The sequence below is a fragment of the Phycodurus eques genome, chromosome 13 (assembly GCF_024500275.1).
Source record: "Phycodurus eques isolate BA_2022a chromosome 13, UOR_Pequ_1.1, whole genome shotgun sequence".
Lineage (NCBI taxonomy): Eukaryota > Metazoa > Chordata > Actinopteri > Syngnathiformes > Syngnathidae > Phycodurus > Phycodurus eques.
Window position 1 is genome coordinate 20,125,939 of NC_084537.1, and position 23,896 is coordinate 20,149,834.

The 23,896-nt window shown below is 41.5% G+C and overlaps 1 protein-coding gene across 7 annotated transcripts in view; it reads right to left on the reverse strand.

The window, feature by feature from the left end:
* lpin2 (lipin 2) overlaps nucleotides 1-23,409 on the reverse strand; it is a 32,040-nt gene extending 8,631 nt beyond the window's left edge. For 3 of the 7 annotated variants that reach the window (XR_009769689.1, XM_061694321.1, XM_061694320.1), the window contains exons 1-18: nucleotides 23,269-23,409; nucleotides 15,239-15,439; nucleotides 11,981-12,076; nucleotides 10,884-11,323; nucleotides 10,240-10,366; nucleotides 9,836-10,133; nucleotides 9,017-9,116; nucleotides 8,766-8,953; nucleotides 6,555-6,648; nucleotides 6,404-6,473; nucleotides 6,231-6,323; nucleotides 6,074-6,156; nucleotides 5,848-5,995; nucleotides 5,219-5,367; nucleotides 4,226-4,312; nucleotides 2,920-3,072; nucleotides 776-890; nucleotides 260-363 (exon numbers count right to left, since the gene is read on the reverse strand). Coding sequence is in view for 6 of the 7 variants with exons in the window: in XM_061694321.1 (XP_061550305.1) it covers nucleotides 260-363; nucleotides 776-890; nucleotides 2,920-3,072; nucleotides 4,226-4,312; nucleotides 5,219-5,367; nucleotides 5,848-5,995; nucleotides 6,074-6,156; nucleotides 6,231-6,323; nucleotides 6,404-6,473; nucleotides 6,555-6,648; nucleotides 8,766-8,953; nucleotides 9,017-9,116; nucleotides 9,836-10,133; nucleotides 10,240-10,366; nucleotides 10,884-11,323; nucleotides 11,981-12,076; nucleotides 15,239-15,430 (2,537 nt within the window). In the remaining variant the exon portion in view is untranslated. The other 4 variants (XM_061694324.1, XM_061694322.1, XM_061694323.1 and 1 more) reach the window with 4 other exon arrangements.
* Between the last annotated feature and the right edge of the window lie 487 nt (nucleotides 23,410-23,896).

Here is a 23,896-nt window from a genome sequence, read left to right on the forward strand (position 1 = left end):
AAAAATTGCATTCACATTGATTTGATTTGAAAAGTATTTTGTCAAGTTTCAAAGTGTTGAAAGCATGTATTTTGTAAGGTTTAATCTGTAAAGAAAAAAATTGTATGGTCTCTCTATGTGACAGACTTTCACCTATCACGAACGAGGGACTCCTGTATAATATTTTTACAGCAGTTTTGAGGAAAGTGACAATGTTCATTCTGTACCAACTAAAATGTCCACCAATTAGTTTAGAAGACTGGCTGGCAGGTGTACGTACGAAGACTTGTTTCCCTTTGTCTGTTCCTGGATCAGCTCTCCCTTCGGGTTGACAGTGAAGATCCGGCAAACGGGAACGCCCACCTCCTTGTAGGCAAACACGTCCTGCACAGACAACATGTAGCAAGGTTTCAGTTTGCATGATACAGTGGACAGATAATTTACTGAATCAGTCATGTTATTAAAATTAAGATTGGTTAAAAAACATTGGTGTGCGTGTATCCCAACAGCAGAAGTCCCGAGGGAGTTCGTAAACACAATAAGAAGTGTATACATATTTAAAATGAGCACATACTTGATTATATAATACTCAGGCTCATATGAGCAAAAAGTTTCCAGATTATTTGCCGCCGAGTGTGCGTCACGAGGACACGTCAAGACTGGATGTTAAGCGAGCGTGTCACTTTTTCTTGGGAGATACACAGTCATCTGCTTGTGTTGGTGCGGCTGGAGATGTTCTCTGCATTAGATCACTTGACGTCTTGCGTTTGTGGCCGTGTGTCTGGTGCAAACTCACGTTGGCTCGGTTGCCGAAGGCGGCGTGGAACGGCTGCTTGTTGTGCTGAAACAGGTTCTTGATGTCAGTCAGGCATTCGATCTTGAAGATCTCTGGTTTCTTCTCGATGACCTCCCTGAATGAATGCGAGATGGGATGATTATAGCTTCATTTATGTTGGACAGGCATAACATGGAGCAAGAATTTCCCTGTGCCCGGTACAAATGAAACGAAGGGCTATTATGACAGATGTAGTTGGCGAGACCTTGGACGTTGCTGTGGTTACAAGCGGAGACGACGACGACACAGCAGCAGGAAACATAGCGGACAACGCCCGCTCCCATCCAGTGTAATTAAAGTGGAAATGCTCTATAATACAGAGCTGCATTTAGAGCAACACATAGTACATTTGGGACAAATGACAACAGAGGATGCCAGATGGCTTTGGCGCTTCCTCTGTGTAAAATCAAACTACAGCAGCCAACCAAATGTTATTGGTTCCAGTCCGCATACACAAAAGCCCATGATGAGGCATGGGAGACAGACTGGATTACCATTACAGGTCCAAGATTTTTTTTTTGGGACTGTCCGTTTCCATGTACACTTCAAGTGACACATATCCGGAATGGTTGTGTTTACACTGACTGAACACATGAAACAGCCCACATACACAGATGCCCAAATTGCATGGGAGTAACTCCACAAACATAAACCCCAGGCACAACACACAAATATTAAACGATACATAGCCTTTGGTTCGAACTGGCTGACTCTTCACGCCATTAATTTATATGAGGGTAACCTCCACATTACCCGACTGAAATTATTCCATCAACTTAATGATGGACACACTTCTAATGAAGCATTTTTATAGCACATTATAATTAATAGTCTACGAACACTTCCACTATAGTTAAAATTTACAGTGGGTGTTTTTTTTAACCTATTTGTCTGTGTTTTGTGTATATCCAATCTGTGCTTTTACATTGCACTCGCACTGGCAAGATATTCAATAGATATCGGGATTTTTATATCTATATATCAGAGGCCTGAATCTTATCTGAAGATATCCTATTCGCATATGTCCCAACTGTGACACTTGGGAGCAAACCAAAATCTGAATTGTGTCACTTCAGCCTTACTTGACACCAAATTATCTTGAAACTATCTTAGCACATACGGCTTATCATAATCAACTGATGGAAGAGGAGAAAGAATTCTGAGTGCTGGGAAATACTGTTCTTCTACAATGGAGGCCTCCCAAATTAGGTGCATCGAGTGTGCTATTCCCTGCCTGACCCATATGAGGATGCCAAAATCTACAGGCTACCATATTTCTTTAGAGCAGAGTTGGAGGCTGTTTAATATGTATAAAATATTGCTCTGGTGCTATCTGTTGTCCCTAAGCACCTATTGGTGAAATGAGGGGAGGATCTACATTTAGTCAGGCCATAGCCTTGTCTAAAAGAAAAAAAGTACTTTTCAGCTACCTGGTGGCATCTATAGGCAATTACAAACCTTTTTGTGTGGGTGACTTGGATTTTTGCAATTCGCAACGACAGGGCTGAGTCCCTAGCCCCTAAAAAAAAAAACGGGCTTTACTGTGTTAAACAATGCTGGAGGTTATATCACAATTCATTTGAAAGCAGCATTTTAAGCGCAACGAGAGAAAATAAACATCGACACCCACAACATTGTGACGCAATCACACAACAGAGTTGAACGCTGTCCCTTCATATTGATCTTTAACTCAGCGGTTAAGACTCCACGTTTAAATCCATCTCAGAGATAGAATTAATGTTTAATTGAGCATTTTAGCTGCTAACTAAAACTGTCTGGTGTCATACTAGAACGGCTCCAACTACCGGAGACAAATTCCTTGTGTTTTTTGGACATACTTGGCAAAATAAAGATGATTCTGATTCTAATTGTCACAATAAGGTAATTTCTTAGACATCACTTTTTTTTTTTCCTGGGAAAAGGGGAGGTATCGATTTGGGGGATGAGGTTATTTGTCCAAGTAAACAAACTAAGACACGGCATGGCCACCATGTCTATTGACAGATTAGACAAGAGGGGTTTGGGTGAGTGTATGTGTGTGCGGCAGTGAGTGAGTGAGTGAGTGAGTGAGTGAGTGAGTGAATGAGTGAGAGAGTTCAGTTTACCTGTGGAAGGCCGAGAAAAGGCTGCTGGGGGACAGCATGAGGGGCCCGCGGGGCAGGATGGTCCCGCCATCGTTGACCCACTGCAGGTAGCCCCTCGTCATGTCAGCCATGCCGATGGCACGAGCCGAGCAGTACAGGAACTTGTAGCCGTTCCTGCCGACGGAGAGGAAAGAAAGTGTCAAAGCGCTAAGAATAGCACTCTAATTAAATCGGCCATATCAGAGTTTGCAGTATGCCTTTTGCGACCCGCAGTTCATCTGTTATTGGCCCTTGGCATTAAAAAAAAAAACATAATTAAACACAGCCCGCATCAGAACATTACGATTAAGCCATCACGTTGCAGCAAGGTGGAGAAAGTGGTCTGCCTCACAATTCAGAGGTTCAGGGTTTGAGTCTCAGTTCTGCATTCCTGTGTTGTGTCTGTATGTTCTGGGAAGATGTTTATGCGAAGGAAGAATGTAAGGGTGCATGAATAAGTAAGTAAGGAAGGAAGGAAGGAAGGAAAAGCTGCTAGGACGAGAGTGGGTCTGAGGGGAAGGAAGGCAGGATGAAGGTCATAAAGTAAGAAGGGAAAGAAGAAGGGCAGAAAAGTAGGTTTCAGCCAAGGACGGATAGAAGTAATGATGAAAGAATAAAAAGTCAAGGAAGGAAGGAAAAGCTGCATCTACTTTTGGCCCACCCTGGATATTTATGTATCTGCTTAGCATATCTCAACCTACATTGGATACGTTTTAACACGTTTAAATCAGCAAAAAGGTGAATCATACTAAATGGCCCACAAATCCTTCCATTTCTTTTCTGTGTCGAAGTCCATTGGTTAATTAGCCAGGCTAATTAGGCACAAACGCCGTTCATATGCAGTCTAGACACTAAGATGTGAACATCTCCTCTTTGAAGGGAGTCTCAAAGCCTCTAGAAAGTCACTAAAAACACCACAATAAATTGTTGAGTTGGTCGCTTCCCCCACTCCCGCAGTCATGGTAATAAAAGCCGTGCTCCGCCTTAGCACGAGATAGAACCGCACCCCAAAAAAATTTGTGATTTGAACCAGAGTGTGAGCAGTAGATATTAAGTGTTCTGTAATTCTTTTCTCCTTTTATACATTTTGACAAGATGTCAGAAACCATTTATTTGGACAACTGGGAAGTCTCTTAAACTATTTAAAAAATACATAATATAGTATGTCTCCTTTTAAAGCAACCCTCATAAACTTTGGGCCATTATAAATGCAAACCCCGCAGCGTGACAACTGTGAAACAAACCCAGATGCTCCTTCCCCTGTCGCCACTCGTCATTGTGCACTTACTCGGCTACTGAGTGGTAAAGCTTGGCGATCCCCTGGTGCGTCCAGTCCTTCCCAAGCTGCGGCAGAATCTGGCCAAACACATCGGACCTGCAAGTGACAGAAACAAAGTGAAGTGACTATCAAGAGAGAACAGAACATAGCGCTCCTCGTATAAAGTCACATTAGCTGCTTGTGGTAAAGGCTGGAGTGTCTCAAATGTAAATGAGCTCATTATGGAGCCTCGCGAGCGCCGCGCTAACGGAAGCCACATGTCACGGAACTCCTATGGGGTCACGCCGGATAATAAACCGCAGTCAATCTGTCTCTTTTGATGTGCGGGCCACCTATGCGCCCTCGCCGAGCGGGCTTCGGAGAAAGGAAACAGACATCAGTGGTGTGTCGGAGGTGAGCTGTAAGCTAATTAAAAAGTGAAGGCGTAAATAGAAATCACATTAGAATGAGACAATAAGTGGTATTTTGAGGGGGGCTAAACATGTCTACAGCATATATTTCACTTGAGGGAAAATCCATCAAAACATCTTGGTGCTTAATTGCATTAATCTAAAAGATAACTAGCATGAAAGAGTCTTATTTTTTTAATGTGTGGGCTCTTGACAGCATATCCCAATCTCAGTTAAACGGATGCTTACAGAGAACGTACAGTGATCCCGGTTTGGGCTATTTGCTGTTTTTGAGCTCAGGCCAAAGCCATGCCTAACATTAAACTACAGCTCTGTTGAAATCTTTGTGCCAAGCAACTATGTTGAACTGAGGGTAGGAGCTTCATTTAGTCACACCATAACCTTGTCAAATAGAAAAATCTGCCCTAGTGAGAATAAGCCGTACAGAAAATGACTGGATTGACTGATGCTTTGCCACCATCTGGTGGCATCTATAGGCAATTACAAAATTCTGTGGGTCAGTGAATTATACCATCATTTATCACGTGATTTGAGAATGCACATTGAATGACTGTAAGAGGAGTGCATGTCAGCGACTTGGTGTGGGGCCTACTTGGTGATGGTTCCGTCGATGTCGGAGATGATGACTTTGTCGTCCCAGTTCCACAGGTAAATGGTGCCCTCACAGCGGCACGTGCCCTGGTACTGCGTGGTGATGCTGAACGTCACATCATTGGGACCCTCCTTCAGTTTTAGACTGGCCTGGTAGGAGGCAAAAAACAAAACCAAACAAAAAAAAAACAAACACATACCAAATAATGTTTAAAGAAAGAGTTTCAAATTAAGGTTTGTTCAGATCCATCTAAATTTATCACTGACTGCTTCGGTAACATTAATGAACTTACCCATCTTTCTCGTACAATTTATTATTCTACCCATTAATCAATGTGTCTATCAATCTATTTACCCATCTACTTATCTACCTATTAATCTACTTATTTATTCAATCTATCAAGATACTAACCTATCAATCTTAAAATAATCTATCAGTCTACCCATCTATCAGCAACCTAAACTTTTCACATTGAATGGGGAAAGTACCAATTCCAGCCAGCAGATGGAGCTCCAATCAGACAAATGATCTAAAAACAGGCACTTATTTAGTATTTTGTTTAATTTCCCCCCCTTCATACCACGTTGGTCAGTAAGTGTATAATCAATACCATTTATAAGTGCACTCACGATCTGATCAGAGGAGAGGCGTAGCGACTTCCTGTAGGCGTGCGGGCCTGCGTGCTGTTGACCGTCGCTCAGCTGGTGTCTCTCCTGACATGACGCGGCGCTCACCTCCTTGCACTCTTCGTCGCTGGACGAGTCTGTGCTTTTAGTCCTTTAAAGATACGTTTCATTAAATGTACTAATAAATATGCAGACAATATAGGATTTGGTGTGATAGACTAGCACTTACAGTGAAGTGAGATTCTCTTGTGTCATGGCGGATCCTTCCTCCCCCAACTGAGACTCCTCCTTGGTTTCAAGCTTAGTCTCAGACTGCATTGACATTAACATAGAACTATGAAACTATTTTCACACTATTCAAAAATGTTGTCAAACAGCACACAAACCTGCTTGATTGCACTGTCCGCCCGTTTTCGCCAGAACCACCAGCGGCCCGACTTCTTTGGCATCTTCTCCTTTACCCAGGCTTCCTCTGTAGCCTGAGTCATACACGGCAGTGTTCAAATACACAACAATGGCAATAGTGAAGAGAGTGAGCAGAGAAATAAATTCTAATTACCTTTGGTAAATTCTTCTGAAATGCTTGTAGACTTAGAATTAAAGGTGCAGCAAGAGTCCAGTTGTAGTATCTATGACCACCAAGAATTGAGAACCAGTTATTTACTGCATTAGTCGTGTTCATTTGAGTGTCAAAACTAAACAACGCTTACCTATTTCCTATCTTTACTACAAGGTTGGGATTATCTATAATTGCAGGATTTTCAGCAAATTCGTGATAGGTGATGATGTGCTCCATGAATTTTTCTGGAGAGAAGAGAACAGTTACAGAAGTTCAAAACGGCTATGTCAGCTGTGAAAGAAGACAGTCTTCATTGTTTCAGATTAAAGTGATACTAACCTTCCTGTTGAAAGCGATGAAACTGTTAATAAATGCGATGAAACCGTTAATAAATAGTGATGAATTTCATATGACGAGTATCACTGTTTTAAATTGTAATTATCCTTAATAACATATTCAACATAATGTGCTATGCTGTGGGCGAGACCCAGGACAAGTGATGCGTCAACTCAATACTGCAGCGGAGGCAAAACTGCTCTGAAGCGGAGGTATACGCAACTTCATCCCTCAAATCGCAGAACAAGCTGCCCTGTGCTGCCACTCCTGTCTTGAAGCCTTCAAGTTGGAACGGCTAACGCTTGCATCAAGTAGAATGAAGCTGAATAGAGTTGAAGCACATTGCTTAGTACTACTTATTTCTATTTAATTGAAATGTCATTATTTAAAAGCATCTAATGAATTAGACTGATGGTTAAATAGAGTTCCTACCTCAACTAAATGTACATTTCATGGAGTCTAGCATACATGAAAATTCACTTTGGTTGTCGCCGTTTGTAATTTTTAAATTTCAAAAAGTACTTATGGTTGCTTAATACTAAGACTTTACGCCGATCTGATCGGTGTTATCGGTATCGGCCGATAATTAGCATTTTATGATGATCGGCTTTCATGTCATAATTCGCCGATCCGATCAATGACGTCATCGATTGGCTCCGCAAAAGACCTTTAACTCCGCGTGGCTGTCGCGTATGGATACAAAAGCCCGTTTATTTTTAGCCTTGTCACGTCTCTTGTGGCGCAGTACTGCAACTCTCTGATGGCCAATAAAGTTTTTTTCAATCTTGTCGGTTAAAAACACATTGGTGTAGAACTATTTGGCGGTGTCTCGGACAAAACACGTTAATTATTTGCAGTCTGTGCACAACTGAAGTACGTTGTGGGGAACGTCATCTAAATGCTTCAACACAAATTGATCGGGCACCTGAAGAATGTACACAAGGAGGAGCATGCCCCATTCAAAAGGAAAAGCCAAACGTATGCAAACTCTGGACAACAGCCGTCCATATAGCCGGGACAGTGAGAAAGTTAGAGTAAGCATTTCATTAACAGTATTTATTAAAGTAATTTAATTGCAACAAAGTAATTTAATTACAGTAAGTTAGCACCCATTATTTCTGTCATGTTGTAATATTGATCTGACCTAAACTTATGTCAGTGGCCAATCCTTGATGCCCCCTAGAGGTCATTGATGTTTTAACTTTAGTCTAAAATGCTACAAAATAATTTTGAGCCGGGATGTGCTCCAGCACGCCTGCGACCCTATGAGGATAAGCGGTACAGAAAATGGATGGCGTATAATGATACACACAAGTATATCCAATAAATGAACAAGTCATAAAGTACACAAGTATATACAATACATGAACAAGTCATGTAAATGGCAACATTGCTCCATCTTGTGATCGGTTATCGTTTTTTTAAAACTTTTTGATCGGCCCCAAAAATCCTGATTGTGTAAAGCCTACTTAATACCTGTATATATTTTTGGTATTTAAAAGAATACATGTTGCAATGCTGTCGGTGTGTACAGCTATGATTTTTTTTCTTGTAGTCATATTGTGATAATACCGATAATTGTCATTATTTTGGTCATGTCAATTATGATATGAAATGTACATAACATTTTATCTCTAGAATGTGACGTGTTTTCATCAAACTATGCCTCGGTTCAAGAATTACAACACACCATCTTTGGCGCAGGGGTGGGCACCTGCTCCGTTCTTTAATCAAGCCCACTGAACATTTAAATTATCAAGAGTATTGTAATATTTGTTACATTTATTTAGTCACCCCCTAAAATTGGTTAATTAAAAATGTAAATGTATTTATAAATCTCAGGAAATAACTGGTTAATTGATTTTGTTTTACATTTGCACACGCCTGCTTTGCAGCCTCATTAAACTCTGGTTGCTTTGAAGGGTCTCGTAGAAATGAGGCCTCTACTGCGGGGTGTCCTAAATGTGAGAATGGCTTGTTACCATAACAACCAGAGGCAGTTGCAGCTAAAGCGCACTTCCACTACCTTTGGAGATCTCCGCGTTCTCGGTGAGGCCTCCACACAGCGACAGCGTGACGTCTGGGAGGTCGCTGGCCGAATCCGACAGACACTCGGTGCCGCTGTCGGCCGCGGCGCTGCCGACTGACTGCGGCGATTGCGAACCCGAGCGAATCTCTGTTTCCATCCAGTGCTTGTTGGCCGCCTCAGCCTCACTGCAGCGAGAAAACACGGAGTAAGATCACATCGTCTTCTTTTAACACAGTCAGCAGTCTAACCTCTTAGGAAAGTATCTGGCGGCTACATCAGGCTCAAGTGCCTTTAGGTCATCCAGGTAGATGTCCTCAGGACCCTGATGATGACTCCTCTTCGGGACACCTGCATTCAACAAACGAACTGGTCACCAGTTTGCAGTAAGGGTTGATAGGTATGGCCTCAAAATAAAATTTCTGATTTTTTTCCAAAGAAATCCCTATTTGAATTGATTTTCCCCCTTCTCTTTTCGAAAAAGTAAATCACAATGACATTATTCTAAACAAGTTTTCCTTTTTGCTTTTATCCCGGTCTCAGATTTGATTCATTTCTCCTTTGAAACAGTTTTTTTCAATGTTGTTGTTTTTTTCCCCCTAGCATTAACGTGCATCAACCTTCACAGAATGTTATGTATTTATATTTTACAGATAATGCGAAAATAATTCCTCTTGTGCAAAAAAGTCAAAACATGGGAAAACCACTAATAAATACATAAATACAATTTCATATCCGTCAAACTGCATGGCCCGGCTGGTCCATTTTAAAATTTTCTTAGCGTAACGCCACACCCCCTCAAGCTCTCTCATAGTCTTTTTCCCATCACAGTGTTGTACAGGTGAGACAAGGTGGCAAAATATTTGCAGCTTAAGAGCACATACCGTGGGTCAAAGGTTTCCAACATATCGATAAATTACTGCTTTAGCAACGTATAAATAGGCCTCATGTCTTTGGCAATGTTCAGCGCAATTGAATCCGTGATTTGTCCTGAGCAATAAACTCTAACTAATGAATAAAATCGATGAATAGCCCAGCCCTACCCGTGCTGAACACCAAATCATACCTACCTTTCTTCTTAGAGGGTGAGTCGCTCTGCTGGCTGTTGGCGGGGGTGGAGGTGACCACACTGTAAGGCAGCACGTCCACGGACTCCGTGAGAGAGGCGAGATTCTCACACGTGATTGTGGAGATGCTAGTAAGAGTATGTGGCTCGGGCTTGACGATGGCGCACGCCGGGTGGCCCCCGTCGTCTGTTTCGCCGTCATCCTCCATGGCTTCGGAGCTCAGGATGACACGGAAATGGGTGCTCTCGGAAGGGGTGATGGTCACCGTTTTAAGGAGCTCTGCCTTGTCTTTTTTGATGACCTGGATATTGAGATTGAACAGTGGATAAAACACCGTTTTGCAACACAAAAAAAGGACAAAAAACCAAAACAAAAACATAAAGTCATTTTGAAGGTTGCTTTCTTACCCTGGTTGTTTCTGGGAACTCTCCCCAGGTCCACTGCATGTGCGACTCGGCTCGCAGCAACGTCTCTGAGGGTCTCACCATCAGTTCAGAGTCACTTTTTGGCGAAAAGGCCTGGGATAAGCCATGGCTAAATGTACAAAGAAAGAAATACATAGATAAGAGGCAGTTTATTTGAGGTAGGTGCTATATTTCCTCAAATACTTGCCATCTATTGACACTAAGGCCTTCTTTATTTGTACAAATGCTTCGGTACGGTTGGAGCTTCACACACGGCCTGCCCGTTGATTGGTCAGCAGAGAATTGTTACTTCTATGTTAAAACCGGATTATAATGTGTACATGGGGAGTTGGAGGTGGACCTAATTGTTCACATACAGTGTGAACGCTGTGGCCAGGTATTCACTTGCTGTAAGGCTGTCAAGACTATGCGGATACCATTTCATGTATAGTTCTCAAATGGTCGATTTGTTGTTGTTTTTTTCTTACCCAAGATCAGGGGGACACAAGGGATCCTCGGTTAACAACGGTGCTGTTATACAACATTCTGAGGTTATGAACTAGTTTGTGCAGCGGCATAAGTACACACCTATATAGTGGACTATGGCGTTATGCATTTAAAATCCTTGTAAATGGCAATAAACCCACCTGTCATTTGCTGTCCAGTCGCCATCAGACAGTGCATAACCATCCAAGTTGTGTCTGGCCGCAGGGAGCCTGGGGTCAATGTCTCGTATTGTGGACACTGAGGGCGATCTGGACACGTGCGGCACAGTGGTGTCCTCGTCAGAGCTCAGGTCCATCTCAAAGATCTCCTCATTGGTCATAGTAGCAAGTGTATTAGCAGCAACAGCGAGGGCAACCGGCATGGGGGGAGTCAGCTCTTCTCTGCGGGGGTCTCCTTTGTGCTTCTTCTTCCGTCTTTTCTTCTTTTTCGTAGAGACGCTGGTCGGCGCGGGCGGATCTTCCTGGTCGGCCGGGTCGTCGTCTTCCAAGTCCTTCGACGGCCGGCCCTCCACCTCTGAGATCCAGAAAAGGTGGCTCTCTGTCGGGATTGGTGATGTAGCCAGGTGGGCAGGGACAAGCTGCTAGAGGACAGAAAAGGCCCAAACTTAAAACGAGATTTTAATTAATTTATTTATTTAAAAACAGTTCCCAGGTGTCTAAGATGTCTGTCACATGCTTTCCTCAAAATACTCAAAAGATCAAGAATGTCCAGCATTATTAAAATGAGCCACTGCTCAGCCTGCCCTCTCCACTGCAGGGCCAATGCCATGTACAACTTGTAACCATGACAACCGGGGATAGATCTACGGAGCGGTTGCGAGCGGTACACCGAGCGTGAAGGGAAAAAAATGCAAGCACCCATAAAGACAGTAAAACCATAGTTTGTTTTGTCACGCAGAGGCAGCACTTCATTACAGTGAGAACAGTATGAGAACTGCTTGCTGACAGACACATTTCGGGGAAAAAGGCAGCTAACACAAACTTGGTTGGATAACTTCAAACTTGATGGATGGGCAGGCACTCCAGCGAGCCAACTGTTTATATACAAATCCATACGCGCCGATATATTGTCAGGATATCTCATCAAAGAATGATCAACAGCAATTTACATCTTGAAGACTTTAGGTTGCTTGTTGTCACCCTTGAGACTGGATGCCACACACTTGGAGGAAAAAGGACACCGGTCACGGTGTTGTAAATACTTTGAAGAATAAATCATATTTTGTTATCTTACTTACATTCAGCTGCTCTGTTTCCTGAACGAAAAAAGCCTCGCCATTGTCGCCGAGTTTCATTTGCAACTCCACGGGCTCTCCATTCACTTCAATGTCAATCTGGATGAAAAAAGACAGACATATCAATGACCAGAGAGCAACACAATAGAGAGACTTGAATAGGGTCATTTGGATTTAGTTTATATGGAGTGATAAGCTTGGTGTAAAACCTCTGGGAACTCACTGGATGGAATGGATGGATCCATTTTCTATAACACTTGTCCCATTAAGGTTCGCGGGTGAGCTGGAGTCTATCCCCGCTGACTTTGGGCAAAGGCGGAGTATAAACTAAACTGGTCACCAGTCAATCGCAGGGCACATAAATGGCAAACAACCTTTCACACATACATTCACATGAACAAGTTTGAGTCTTCAATTAACCCAACATGTAGCGCCGTGAAAAAGTATTTGCGCTCTTCTCAAATCCTCATTTTTTTTGCATGGTTAACCCACTTTAATGTTTAAGATAATCAAACAAATGTAAATATCAGACAAAGATCACCCAAGTAAACGACAAAAAAAGGCAGTTCCCAAATGGTGATTTTATTTACCACGGGAAAAAAAACTATTCACAACTACCTGTCCCAGTGTGGAAAAAGTTAATTGCCCCCTTGATAAATCATGAATTAACTGCAGCTTTTGATGTTGTACTGTAAATATCTTACAGCCAATATAATTATACTTTTTGGGAAAGCTGAGTTAATTTTCACTGCCCACAGCCAAGCCCGATTACCTCCAGATGTGTTAAATCAAGAAATAACTCAAATGGAACCTCTGTGAAAAAATGAAGTCAGCCAAAAGATCTCAAAAAGCTGTAACAAAATGGCACAATCTAAAGAAATTTAAGAACGGATGAAAAATAAACACCCTGCGATTGGCTGGTGACCAGTTCAGGGTGTACCCCGCCTCTCACCCGAAGATTGCTGGGAGAGGCTCCAGCACGCCCGCAACCCTAGTGAGGAGAAGCGGTACAGAAAATGGATGGATGTAAAATAAAGTGATTGACATCTACAGTCTGGTGTCACAAAGCCATTCCTCAAGTTTTAGGACTCCAGCAAACCATGGTGAGACATTACCACAAATGCAGAAAACACGCAACAGTAGTGAATCTTCCCAGCAGTGGCCAGCCTACAAAAATTACCCTAAGAGCACAGCAACAACTCATCCAGGAGATCAGACGGGAACCCGAGAAAACATCTAATGAACTGCAGGCCTTCCTTGCCTCAGTGAAGTTCAGTGTCCATGACTCAGCAATAAGGAAAAGACTCCATGGCAGAATTCCAAGGCGAAAACCAGTGCTGACCAAGAAGAGCAAAAAAGCTTGTCTTTCTTTTACAAAAAAAAAAACAAAAAAAAAAAAAACACCTGAATGATTCCCAAGAGTTTGGGGACAGTATTCTTGGGACTGACAAGATGAAAGTGGAATATTTTAGAAGGTGTTTATCTCATTACATCTGGCATAAATGTAGCACAGCATTTAAGAAAAAGAAAATCATACCAACATTCAAACATGCTGATTGTAGTGTGATGGTCTGCGGCTGCTTTGCTCCTTCAGGATCTACAGGACTTACTGTGATTGATGCAACCATGAATTCTGCTCTTTATGAGAAATTCCGAAAGACGAATGTTCGGCCATCAGTTTATGACCTCAAGCTGAAGCGCACTTGGGTTCTGCAGCAGGACAATGATCCAAAACACACCAGCAAGTCAACTTCTGAATGACTTGAAAAAACTAAATTAAGGTTTTGGTGTGGCCTTGTCAAAGTTGAATCTGATGAAATGCTGTGGCATGTCCTTAAAAAGGCTGTCCGTGCTCAATAAACCTCCAGTGTTGCTGAATTAAAACAATTCTGCAAGGAAGAGTGGGCCAAAATATCTCCACAAAAATGTGAAAGACACATTGCCAGTTATAGAAAATGCTTAATTTCAGTTGTTGCTGCTAAGGGGGGCCCAACCAGTGTTACTTTGCTAACATAGAATTTGTTTTTCTTAATAAATACAATCCTTTAAAAAAATGCATTTTATTTTTACCTGGGTTGTCTTTGTCTGACATTTACATTTGTTTGATTATCTTAAAGTAGGGAAACTATGCAAACAAAAAATATTTTTCACGGCACTGTACATGTTTTAGGTAAGTTGGCGGAAGCCAGGATTGGAAGTCAAAGCCTCTCGCCTAGCAGATGTGCTAACCATGACACTACTATGTTGTTCTGGCTTGTTAACTCATCACGAGAAAATGAGGCTCGTTCGGCAGTCACAAGATTTAATTTCCCACCCTCTGGGCGCTACGCGGAAATTTACTCGTGGCAAGGGATGATGGCCAACTTTAACGCCTAATTAACTAATGAGTCAAAATAAATGAGGGGCCTCTTTAACCCTGCCAAGCGGGTGACCGCTCAATAGCACGAGAAGTCCTCTCCAACGACCAGCTGCCCACTGCTCTACCGCAGTGGGCTCAATATAGGCAGGAACACTGTGCATACTTCAAGAACAAAACATTTTAAATATCTATTACTGCATAGTGGAGTAAGTGTCCTTTTTTTTTTTTTTTTTTTTTTTTTTTTTAAATAATCACCCATGTCTTTATTTTGGTGCAGTAAATGCCCTTAGCCGCAGGCGGCCTTTTTCTTCCGCAGTCTCCTCTCCCTCCCACACATTCAAGTTGTAGTGCTTGTTGCCCTAGAAACGGTCCATTCATTCATTCCTCCAAGTGCATCAGCATTCTAGGGAGCCGGTGAGAAAGTACCAACTGCTGTGTGATTCCCTGGCAGACCATTCATCTATGCAAAGAAAGAACCAAAAAAAAGGGGAAAAAAAGAAAAATAAATACAGCGAATGTGCCGTAAAAACGTCTAGAAAGGGGAAGACAAAGCCTGCAAATGCCAGAATTTTTCCACCTTTCCTAAGGTCACTTCTCTGCATAAAAACAACAGCAAAATGACACTGGAAAAAAAATATTTTAAGCGCTCATTTCAGGGTTATTTTCAGCCATTTCCGGTGATCCTTCAACAGCGAACTCGTGCTAAAGATTTTGTCTGAAGGCTACCAAATTTGAGCCACATATACTAGAAAGATAGTCAATGCTAAACTGCCCCAGAGTTTAGTTTTCGTTATGCGTGACCAGAGCAAGACTTTTGACAACTCGCCATAAAACAGGAAACATAAATCAGCTCCACGAGGTCAGATCTTGAACAAACATCGCTAACTGTAAAGGGAACTCACCACTTTCTCTTTGGAGCGCAGCACGCCCAGCTTGCCGAAGCGCACGTGGAAGGGCGAACACTGGTAGGTGTCGTCCCGCTGGCGGACGACCACGACGTCGATGCATCCCGACAATGTGGCCTGGTTGATGCCCTTGTACAGCTCCTTGACGGTGACCAGCACCTGCCCGGCTAGCTGACCCACGTAGTTCATGGTGTCCACCTGAGAGCAAAGTCCAATCTCTCGTGAGCCGGGCGGGTTTACAAGGTGTACGATCACAGAAGAAAATCACCATAATAATTAGAAACTGGCTACTCGTACGTAATGAACTTGATGTTGTTCCAAAAAGAAGCAAACAAAGACAACGTGTCAGGCCAGGGGCTAGTTTACAGGGGATTGTAAATCCACTAACTTTGTTGAGATAACCTGAAATGTTTACATCTCACGCTGACCTTTAGTTCAGAGTCGAGCCATGGAAGAGGGGAGCTGATTAGATTTGAGAGACGTGTGTGCAAGAGCGACATTACGCTATGTAGGCAACCCACATACCGTATAAACAAGATAGCGGACCGTTGTAATTATTAGTACTTCGTTGCCGTTTGTTACTGTTCCGACTTGTGTACAAATTTGGATTACATCATTACCACAAGGACAAAACCGTATCGTAAAGCACAGAACCCCTGTAATGTTCTCCAGTCCTCTAGGTGGCAGTGATGTTGCATTACAGAGCAGCTGACAGTCAAATGGATGAAGTCTTGTCGCTATTTTCTGTGCATCAAACCAATCAATTTTATTTTTTTTTTATTTTTTTTTAAAGTGACACCAATTGGTGGTTTAAAACTGCAAACATATGAATTAAATAGCAATGTGCCTGATAATAAAGTTTTAACAATGTGTGGAATTGATGATTAATCATGTGTGGACGCAACTTAAGCGGGATGGAGTCTCAACTTTGCGGTCTGAAGAACAAGACTTCTGGCACAAAACCGTTCAGCGAGATTTGCTCCTATCCCATTAAAAAAATTAAATAAAATTAAAAATCCATCCATCTATTCTCTATAGTGGAGTAGATCAAAGCTGACTTTGGGCGACAGGTGGGGTATACCCTTGACTAGCCGCCGGCCAATCGCAGGAAAACAATCGGACAAACAATCATACACACTTCCATTCACACCTCTGGACAGTTTAGGGGAGGGGTCACACCTCTGGACAGTTTAGGGGAGGGGTTGGACCATATGAGTAGCTTGTTCTAAAAACAGCTCACTATTTTTTTTTCATTACTATTCTAAAAAAATAAATAGTGCCACCTTCCAGTGAGCACCATCTAACTTCTTGTGTTGATATTCTTTTTCAAATTCCACTTTGCATTGGTGTAAATTTGTAAATAAAAAAAACAATAGTATAGTTCAAAAGGCAGTATTGTAGCGCATGACCAATCCATAGCATTCATGGTAACAAATTAGCGGATGCAATGACTACGAGGCATTTACACCCAAATAATTGGAGGAAATTTGTTATTCCAGAAGTGTGCGTAGCCCTTCCTTCTGATTAATCATTAACCAAGAAATACCTCTCAGTTTCCAAAAGGTTGGTGACCTCAGATTTAGAGTACTAAAAGAACCTGCATGTTTTTGGAATGTGGAAGGAAGCGACTTGAACCCTAAAGATTAACAGTACGTGAACATACCACAAGCAAGCCTTAAACGAACGTCCTCTCCTGTCCCGAGCACCGGTGACCACCAACACGTTTTTTCGCATTTTGTCCTTATCATACAGTCGGCGCGATCCGCTCTTGTTGTCGTCGCCACGGTAACGAGTGTATCCGGTCGCATTCGAGTTGACAAGATAAAGCCCAATGATCGTAAAAAACAGGATGCGGTGGTATCGGAATACAATATTTTATTGCAGTAGTCTGACATCGTGCAATCGTGAAAGAGCAAATTTGTCTTGTAGTCTGACCCGGCCAGGCATTACGTGTTGTCTGTCCCATACCACCAACATGTTTTGTTTGTTTGTTTTTTTTTTAATTATTTTATTGGTCGTAAGATATTTACAGTACAACATCAAAAGACACACGACAAGGCTAAAAATAAATAAAATAGATTCAAATATACTGTGCATGATGGCAACGTGGAGTCAATGTCTTTTGCGGAGCTGATCAATGACGTCATTGATCGGATCGGCGAATTATGACATTAAAGCCGATCAGCATAAAATGCTAATTATCTGCCAATACCGATCAGGCCGATAAAATCGGTGTAAAGTCTAGTAGAAATAAGAGAAATAAAAACAGTACAGATGTGAACAGTTAAAGAGCACCAAACAGTCTTCTTTTTTTAAGCCTTGGAGCTAAATGTACCCAATAGTTCCGGTGCAAACACACAACGGTCCTCCCAAAAGGTCCTGCGCTGGAAATGTAGCGCAAGACCAACTCAACAGGGACCAAGAGGATCTGAACGTTGAGGAGTCGTCAAGCTCACTGCTGTCAGTGTTGTCGCCCGTGCTGGTGGTTCCTGAGGATCTTTGTCTCTTCATGGTGTCCACAAGGCCTCGTGACACTCCACCATGACCACCACACGCTTGTTGTATAACGTAAACCAACCATCTTGAGGGTGCTCTTTATTTATCCCCGGCTTATCACCACATTGGCTCACCGCGCTCGTGTACCAGTGTCATAAACTTCATATTTCAAGGAGCTTTTTTTTTTAACCCCAGCACACAGTATCCTCAAGAGTTGAGCCAATGAGATGACAGTTTAATGTGCTGATGTCTGATAAGGCGACACTCACTACCCAGTGTTTTCCCCCCCTGATAACAAGGTGTACTCTGCGGTATGACATTCTTGCACACACTGTCACATGTACGATATGATCATTGCTGCGTCCGCTTGTTATTGAGACTAATCGGGGCGGTTTGTGGCTTCTTGTTTGCTGCCAGCTTCCACCAATAGGATAAAGTGGTACAATGGCTCTGGGTTACTGCAGCACATTAATTAATCTGCATCCAAAACATGTGACAGCACATACAGGACGATGAAAGTATTGTAAGAAGGTGCAATTCCGGAGGGGATTATTCCACTTACTAATACAGCGTCCTAAAATGAGTCCAATTGTTCGTTGTATATTGAGTTACACAAAGCAGGAAGATGTCTGCAGTGGAGAAACCTCTAGGGGGGAAACACACAATGTTCCGGGACCTCCGATTTGTTCGCACTTTCAGTCCTTTTTTTCCCCTTGGGATGCAATGGAAATAGAAATACAGTAGACCCTTCCTGCGTTAAAATGTTGCCTTTCAAGACAAATGAAAACAAACATTGTTGTGATGCTGTTTCAAACGAGTGAACAAGTTTGACGTACTGCCATATGCATATCGCATACCCGGACTTCCTCTATAACCAGAGGAGAAGCTGTACTCTATCTGTTTACAGAGTAGCTGTGTGGCACTTACACTATCTGTTCCGTGTGGAAACTTGATGTTCCCCTGTACCATAACCAAAAAAATCTGAATACAAACAAATGTACTATTACTGTACACACCAAGTGTACGAGTTACCGTTTGTGAATTAAAACTTTGTAATTGAAGTTAAGACACTGTTTGGTTCTAGTTTTACAATTATAGCAGCACCCATTACCATTTTAGACATATCTGAGTTGAGACTGTAAAAGAAATATCGTCAAATTCAGAATTGTACAACTTCAGGGGCCTTAGAAGGTACTGCTACCTATATCTATACATTTAACACAACCACCCTACCAATAAGGAATTAAATCTCATTGTTGGTATTCATATTAAATATGATTCTATGACTTAAGAAAATACAATCATAATACAGCTGTACTTATCCCAAGAATAATACCATTGTTTGTGCTGGGAAGTCCCACGGCACAATTGGTTTTCGATTTAGCGACAACAACAATCTCCCCTACCAGACTGACAAGAGCCAAGCAAAACACACAAAGATCACGTTACACTCATTTGAGCCATCAACAAGTGCAATGAATGGAAATATCGAGCGACACAGACAGACAACACCAGTTCTCAAATCACTGACAGCAATATAAAAAAAATTTAAATAAAAAAATGGAAGCTCTATTTTTGAACATTAACTGTAATAGAATTACATGTGAAATCAATTATTAACTAAATTTAAAATGTTCAAACATAACAATAATCTTTTGATCGGTGAACAGCGCATGGCAGCTAGTGTGAGATGTGAACGTATCAGTCTACCGCTCCACTCGGTGCACCTTCTTGTTAAACAGCATAATTAAAATGTGCGACACCTGTCACACAAGATGCAAACAAAGTGCTTGCTTAGTTTACAAAACGTTGGTCTGTGAGCCAACGGGAATCAAAAAATAGGAAGCAGAAATCTACCTAAATCAAACCAGAAGCAGCACAAACAAGTGGATTCAATTGCACGACACCAGTCACAAGATATCCAGATCGAATTTTTGTTGAACTGCCTGAACAAAAAGCAGGTACCAAAATAAGCAGCTACCAAAATAAAACCAGACACACCTGAAAAGAGATGGACTCAAATGCAAACGACCAACCACAGAAGATCCAAATCAGAGTCAATCTGTTGACAAAAAAAATTGTTGATAGCAGCTGAGAGTCCTATCAAATAAACCGGGAAGAAAAACAGGAAGTAAAAAAAAAAAAAAAAAAATACCATAACACAACCAGTAGCGACAAACAAATGAGACTAAAATTCACAACAGTCAGAGAATATCCAAATCAAAGTGCTTTTTTTGGAAAAACAGTTGCTTGATACCAACCGAGAGGCCTACCAAGCTAACAGTAACGGGAGTAAAAATGGGAAGTAAAACCTACCAAAATAAAACCAGTAACAGTACAAACAGACTCAAATGCACAACACCAGCCACACAAGAACCTAATCAAAATCCTTTGTTGTCAAAAAGCTGGTTTGTATCAGTTGGACGTCCTATTAAACCATGGAGAACGGGAATTTTAAAAAATAAAATAAAAAATAAAATAAAAACAGTAAGTAGTAACCTACCAAAATCAAACCAGGAGCAGCCCAAACAGATATACTCAAAGTGAAGCAAATGCACCACACCTATCACAGATAAACCAAATCAAACTCCTTTGTTGGAAAAAAGTTGGATGATACCAGCTAAACGTCCTGTCAAGCTAATGGAAGTGACACTGTACAGGTATATACAAAAATGGAAGTACAAACCTACCAAAATGAAACTAGTCCAAACAACCAGCACAAAAAAATGGATTCAAATGCACCACGCTGGTCACGGAAGATCCAATTCAAAACACTTTGTTGCCAAAAAATGAGTTGATACCAGAGTGCTCCCAAGCCAACAAGAACAAAAAAAAGAAGAAACGTAGTAAATTAAAATATGAACCAATACTTATGCATTGAAACACTCGCCAACACTGGAAAAAGTAACTGGGCACCAACGTAGTCTGTTTTACTTTAAATGAGTATGCTTACTTCATAGTAACCTTAGTCCTTCAATGCTGGCTGAAATGAAGTCTAGTGAGATATGCAGATGTTACAGTCAAGTCACCTCCCCCGTGCCCCAAAGAAAAAATATATTGTACTATATCTTTAACGCACTTGCAAATATTGGCTAATACGTGTTGACAAAGATGTTTTGACTGGGCTTCATCAGTCTTGCGTAAGTGGTTAGGAAATAGTCATGCTCATGTGACAATTGAATGAAATGCCTGAGGGAAAATGTCATTGTGTTTGAACTCCACGACATCCGCGTCTGTCAAACTTTATCGATTATATGGAGACTAACGTTGATATTGATTGACAGTGTTGAAATGAGACTGTTACTTTCAGTTTCATCAAATATAGGTGAATACGTCACTGAACTCAAGACCTTCAAGTGAGGTGTAAGGATCATGAACTAGGGAGTAAGGACACAATTGTAGAATATCTTTTAGAATCGATTATTCTACCAATTATCTCTTTGATTAAATCAGACAAAAAATTATTTTGCCTTTTTAAGCAACAAAATGTGTATGTGAGGTTCAGATATCATTGTTATCCAAATGGGGTCACCATCCTCACATATGAGAGTATACTATCTGTGACTTTGTGTGTGTATGGGTTCAAAAGGCGGGCCTGGCCTAATGAGTAATGTGGATGTCACTGAATGAAAGTAAGTCTTGCTTGGTCAATTTTTTTGTCTTGAGATACGAGCAAAAATGAGATGCCAGTGCAGTTCAGACTCCCACCGCTAGATGGTGGCGGCAGTGAACTTCACACCATCAATTCGCATAGGTTTCCTTGCAGATGAAGGACCATACATAAGAAGAGGTAGAAACGACATACCCCTTATGAGCTGCGCGCCTACGGCGACGATAAGCTATGTCAGTTAAAGTCGCCAGCGCATTCCATGTGTGTGGACGGCAACAACAAAAAAAACACCCAAGGGTGCCAGCACTTTTTTTTTTTTTGCTTTCTTTCAAATGTTATGTATTGATAGCAAATGCATCTCCGTGGACAAAAAGGTAAACATAAAAATCAGTTGAGAAATTAGCAAATTATGACTTAATTTTAATGTCCGCACATTGCTTTTGATGGGAACGTCGATACGTCACTTACCCGGGATGCTAAATCACACTGCCGTATCTAGTCTTCATATCTATGGGAAGGACAATATTGTTTGGTGGCGGTAATGCACCATTAAACTGGATTTCCAACAGCCAATAAACCCCACAGAACAACAACAACGAAGGAGATTACCTACAGTTGTGTTTTTTGCTCACATTTTTCATGTTTGCAGGTTCTGTGGAGGGCAAATATTATTGTGGGGTTATATACAGTAAAATAAGTGAGTACATTTTTTGTTATCAAATCACATTTAAATAATTTTGGCAGGGTTTTTTGGGGGGGCTTGAATGGATTAATTGTGTTTCTATTTATTTCAATAGGTAAAGATGATTTGAATGTTTGACCAAGTGTGGTCACAGGAACTGTATCTGAAAGCCTTATATTTTTAACTTTATATGTAAGATGCGTTTGAAATGGCGGCAGCTGCTTATCTGAAGGTATATGTCCCGTTTCGGAAAAATGTAAAATAACAACTAATTGTTGAAGAGCTGCTTGTCTGCCTCTTGACTACTGTTGAGGTGCCCTTGAGCAAGGCACTGCATAAGTTGTTTTGGGACAGCGATAGAGGCCCTGTATCTACTTGGTATTCCCTTAATAACATGTTGTAGTGAGTACAGTATTGCAAACCATTTTTTGCCTACTACTACTTTGAAAGTATGCAGTCGAATAATTTGGGAAATTTCCACTTAAAATAGGGACCAAAATTCCGCATTTCTAGTTCCTCTCAGGGAACCACACTTTTGAGAAGCTGCTACTTACTGTTATGTGGCCCTTTCCAGGCTTGGCATTCTTTCCACTGACACACAACACAAAAGTGCCTCATATTGTATAAATATCCAGTAGGGGGGGGGAAATTGAGGCTTTTAGGAAAAAAAATTTGAGCCATTAAAGCCAACATGTGCCCATATTAAAGCTAACATGACTGGCAAACGTCGCCACGGCATTTGAACGTCACGGCTAGATTTGTGGGAAAGGACGAAAAGAGACTAAGGAGGGGAAAAAGCTCTCTTGGCGTGGCTAATGGTGGACGTTTAAGACACAAGTGAATGAAGAATGGAAGAAAGTGCAAAATGAATGAGACGCCGCTAACTAGCCGTTGTCGTCCGTCGGCTAGCTGCTGTTTACTTTATATCGGCTTCACCGTTCAAACCACAGGCAAATGGCAACCGGTAATAAGCGACATGCGCCGCCTATTTACTCCCTAAAGCAAGCGCCTTTTACTCGTTTAAGTGTATTTATGTTATAATGTAATTTCCCAAAATTAATAGGACACCAAATGAATCATTCGAAGCTGGTGGGGGTGGGGTGGGGTGGGGGGGATGTCTGCTAGCTTCTATGCTAACTTCCGCTAGTTGCCTCGGCGATGTGACAAGATGACAAACGTCGCATTAAAACGACTATTTCCTCTTTAAAAAAAATATATATATATTTTTTTTCAATTTACCTTCTAGTGGCTTCAGCGAGGAGTTGTTTATCAGCGACTCCCCGTGTCCTCTATGTCCTCCATGTCCTCCTCGCCCCCGTGGGTGGAACTACTACTACTATTTCTCCACCTCCTCCGGGGCTATGGAACCTCCCCGACTGGCTGACGCGTCCGTGACCGAGACCACCGACCTGGGCGGCGGATGAGTGGGGAGGAGAAGTGCTGCTGCTTCTGTGTGGAGCTCGGATATGATGATGACAGTGATGGTGGGACGGTGAGAGAAACACACACATCTAATAATAATAATATTAATGCTCAGTTTTGACATGCATGTGCCCTGTAATGAAGCAGTGGAGAGTATTCATGCAAATAAAATAAAATAAAAAATTTTGAATATTTTTCTATATTATTCAAAATGTTCAATTTGACCAGTCACATAACAGAATTGTTTAATATGAGTGCAGATTCTGGAAATTTTTTTTGTCATTTTTTTGCTAATAGGTTTTCTAATATCTTTGTATTTTTTTCTTATATTGGTTTATTTTTCATGTAATAATTTATTTCGTTTGCTATTATTTTTGTCTAGTACTTTTGTAGTTTGGTGTTATTGTATTTTCTCAAATATTGTTGTATTTATAGCCACTAATTT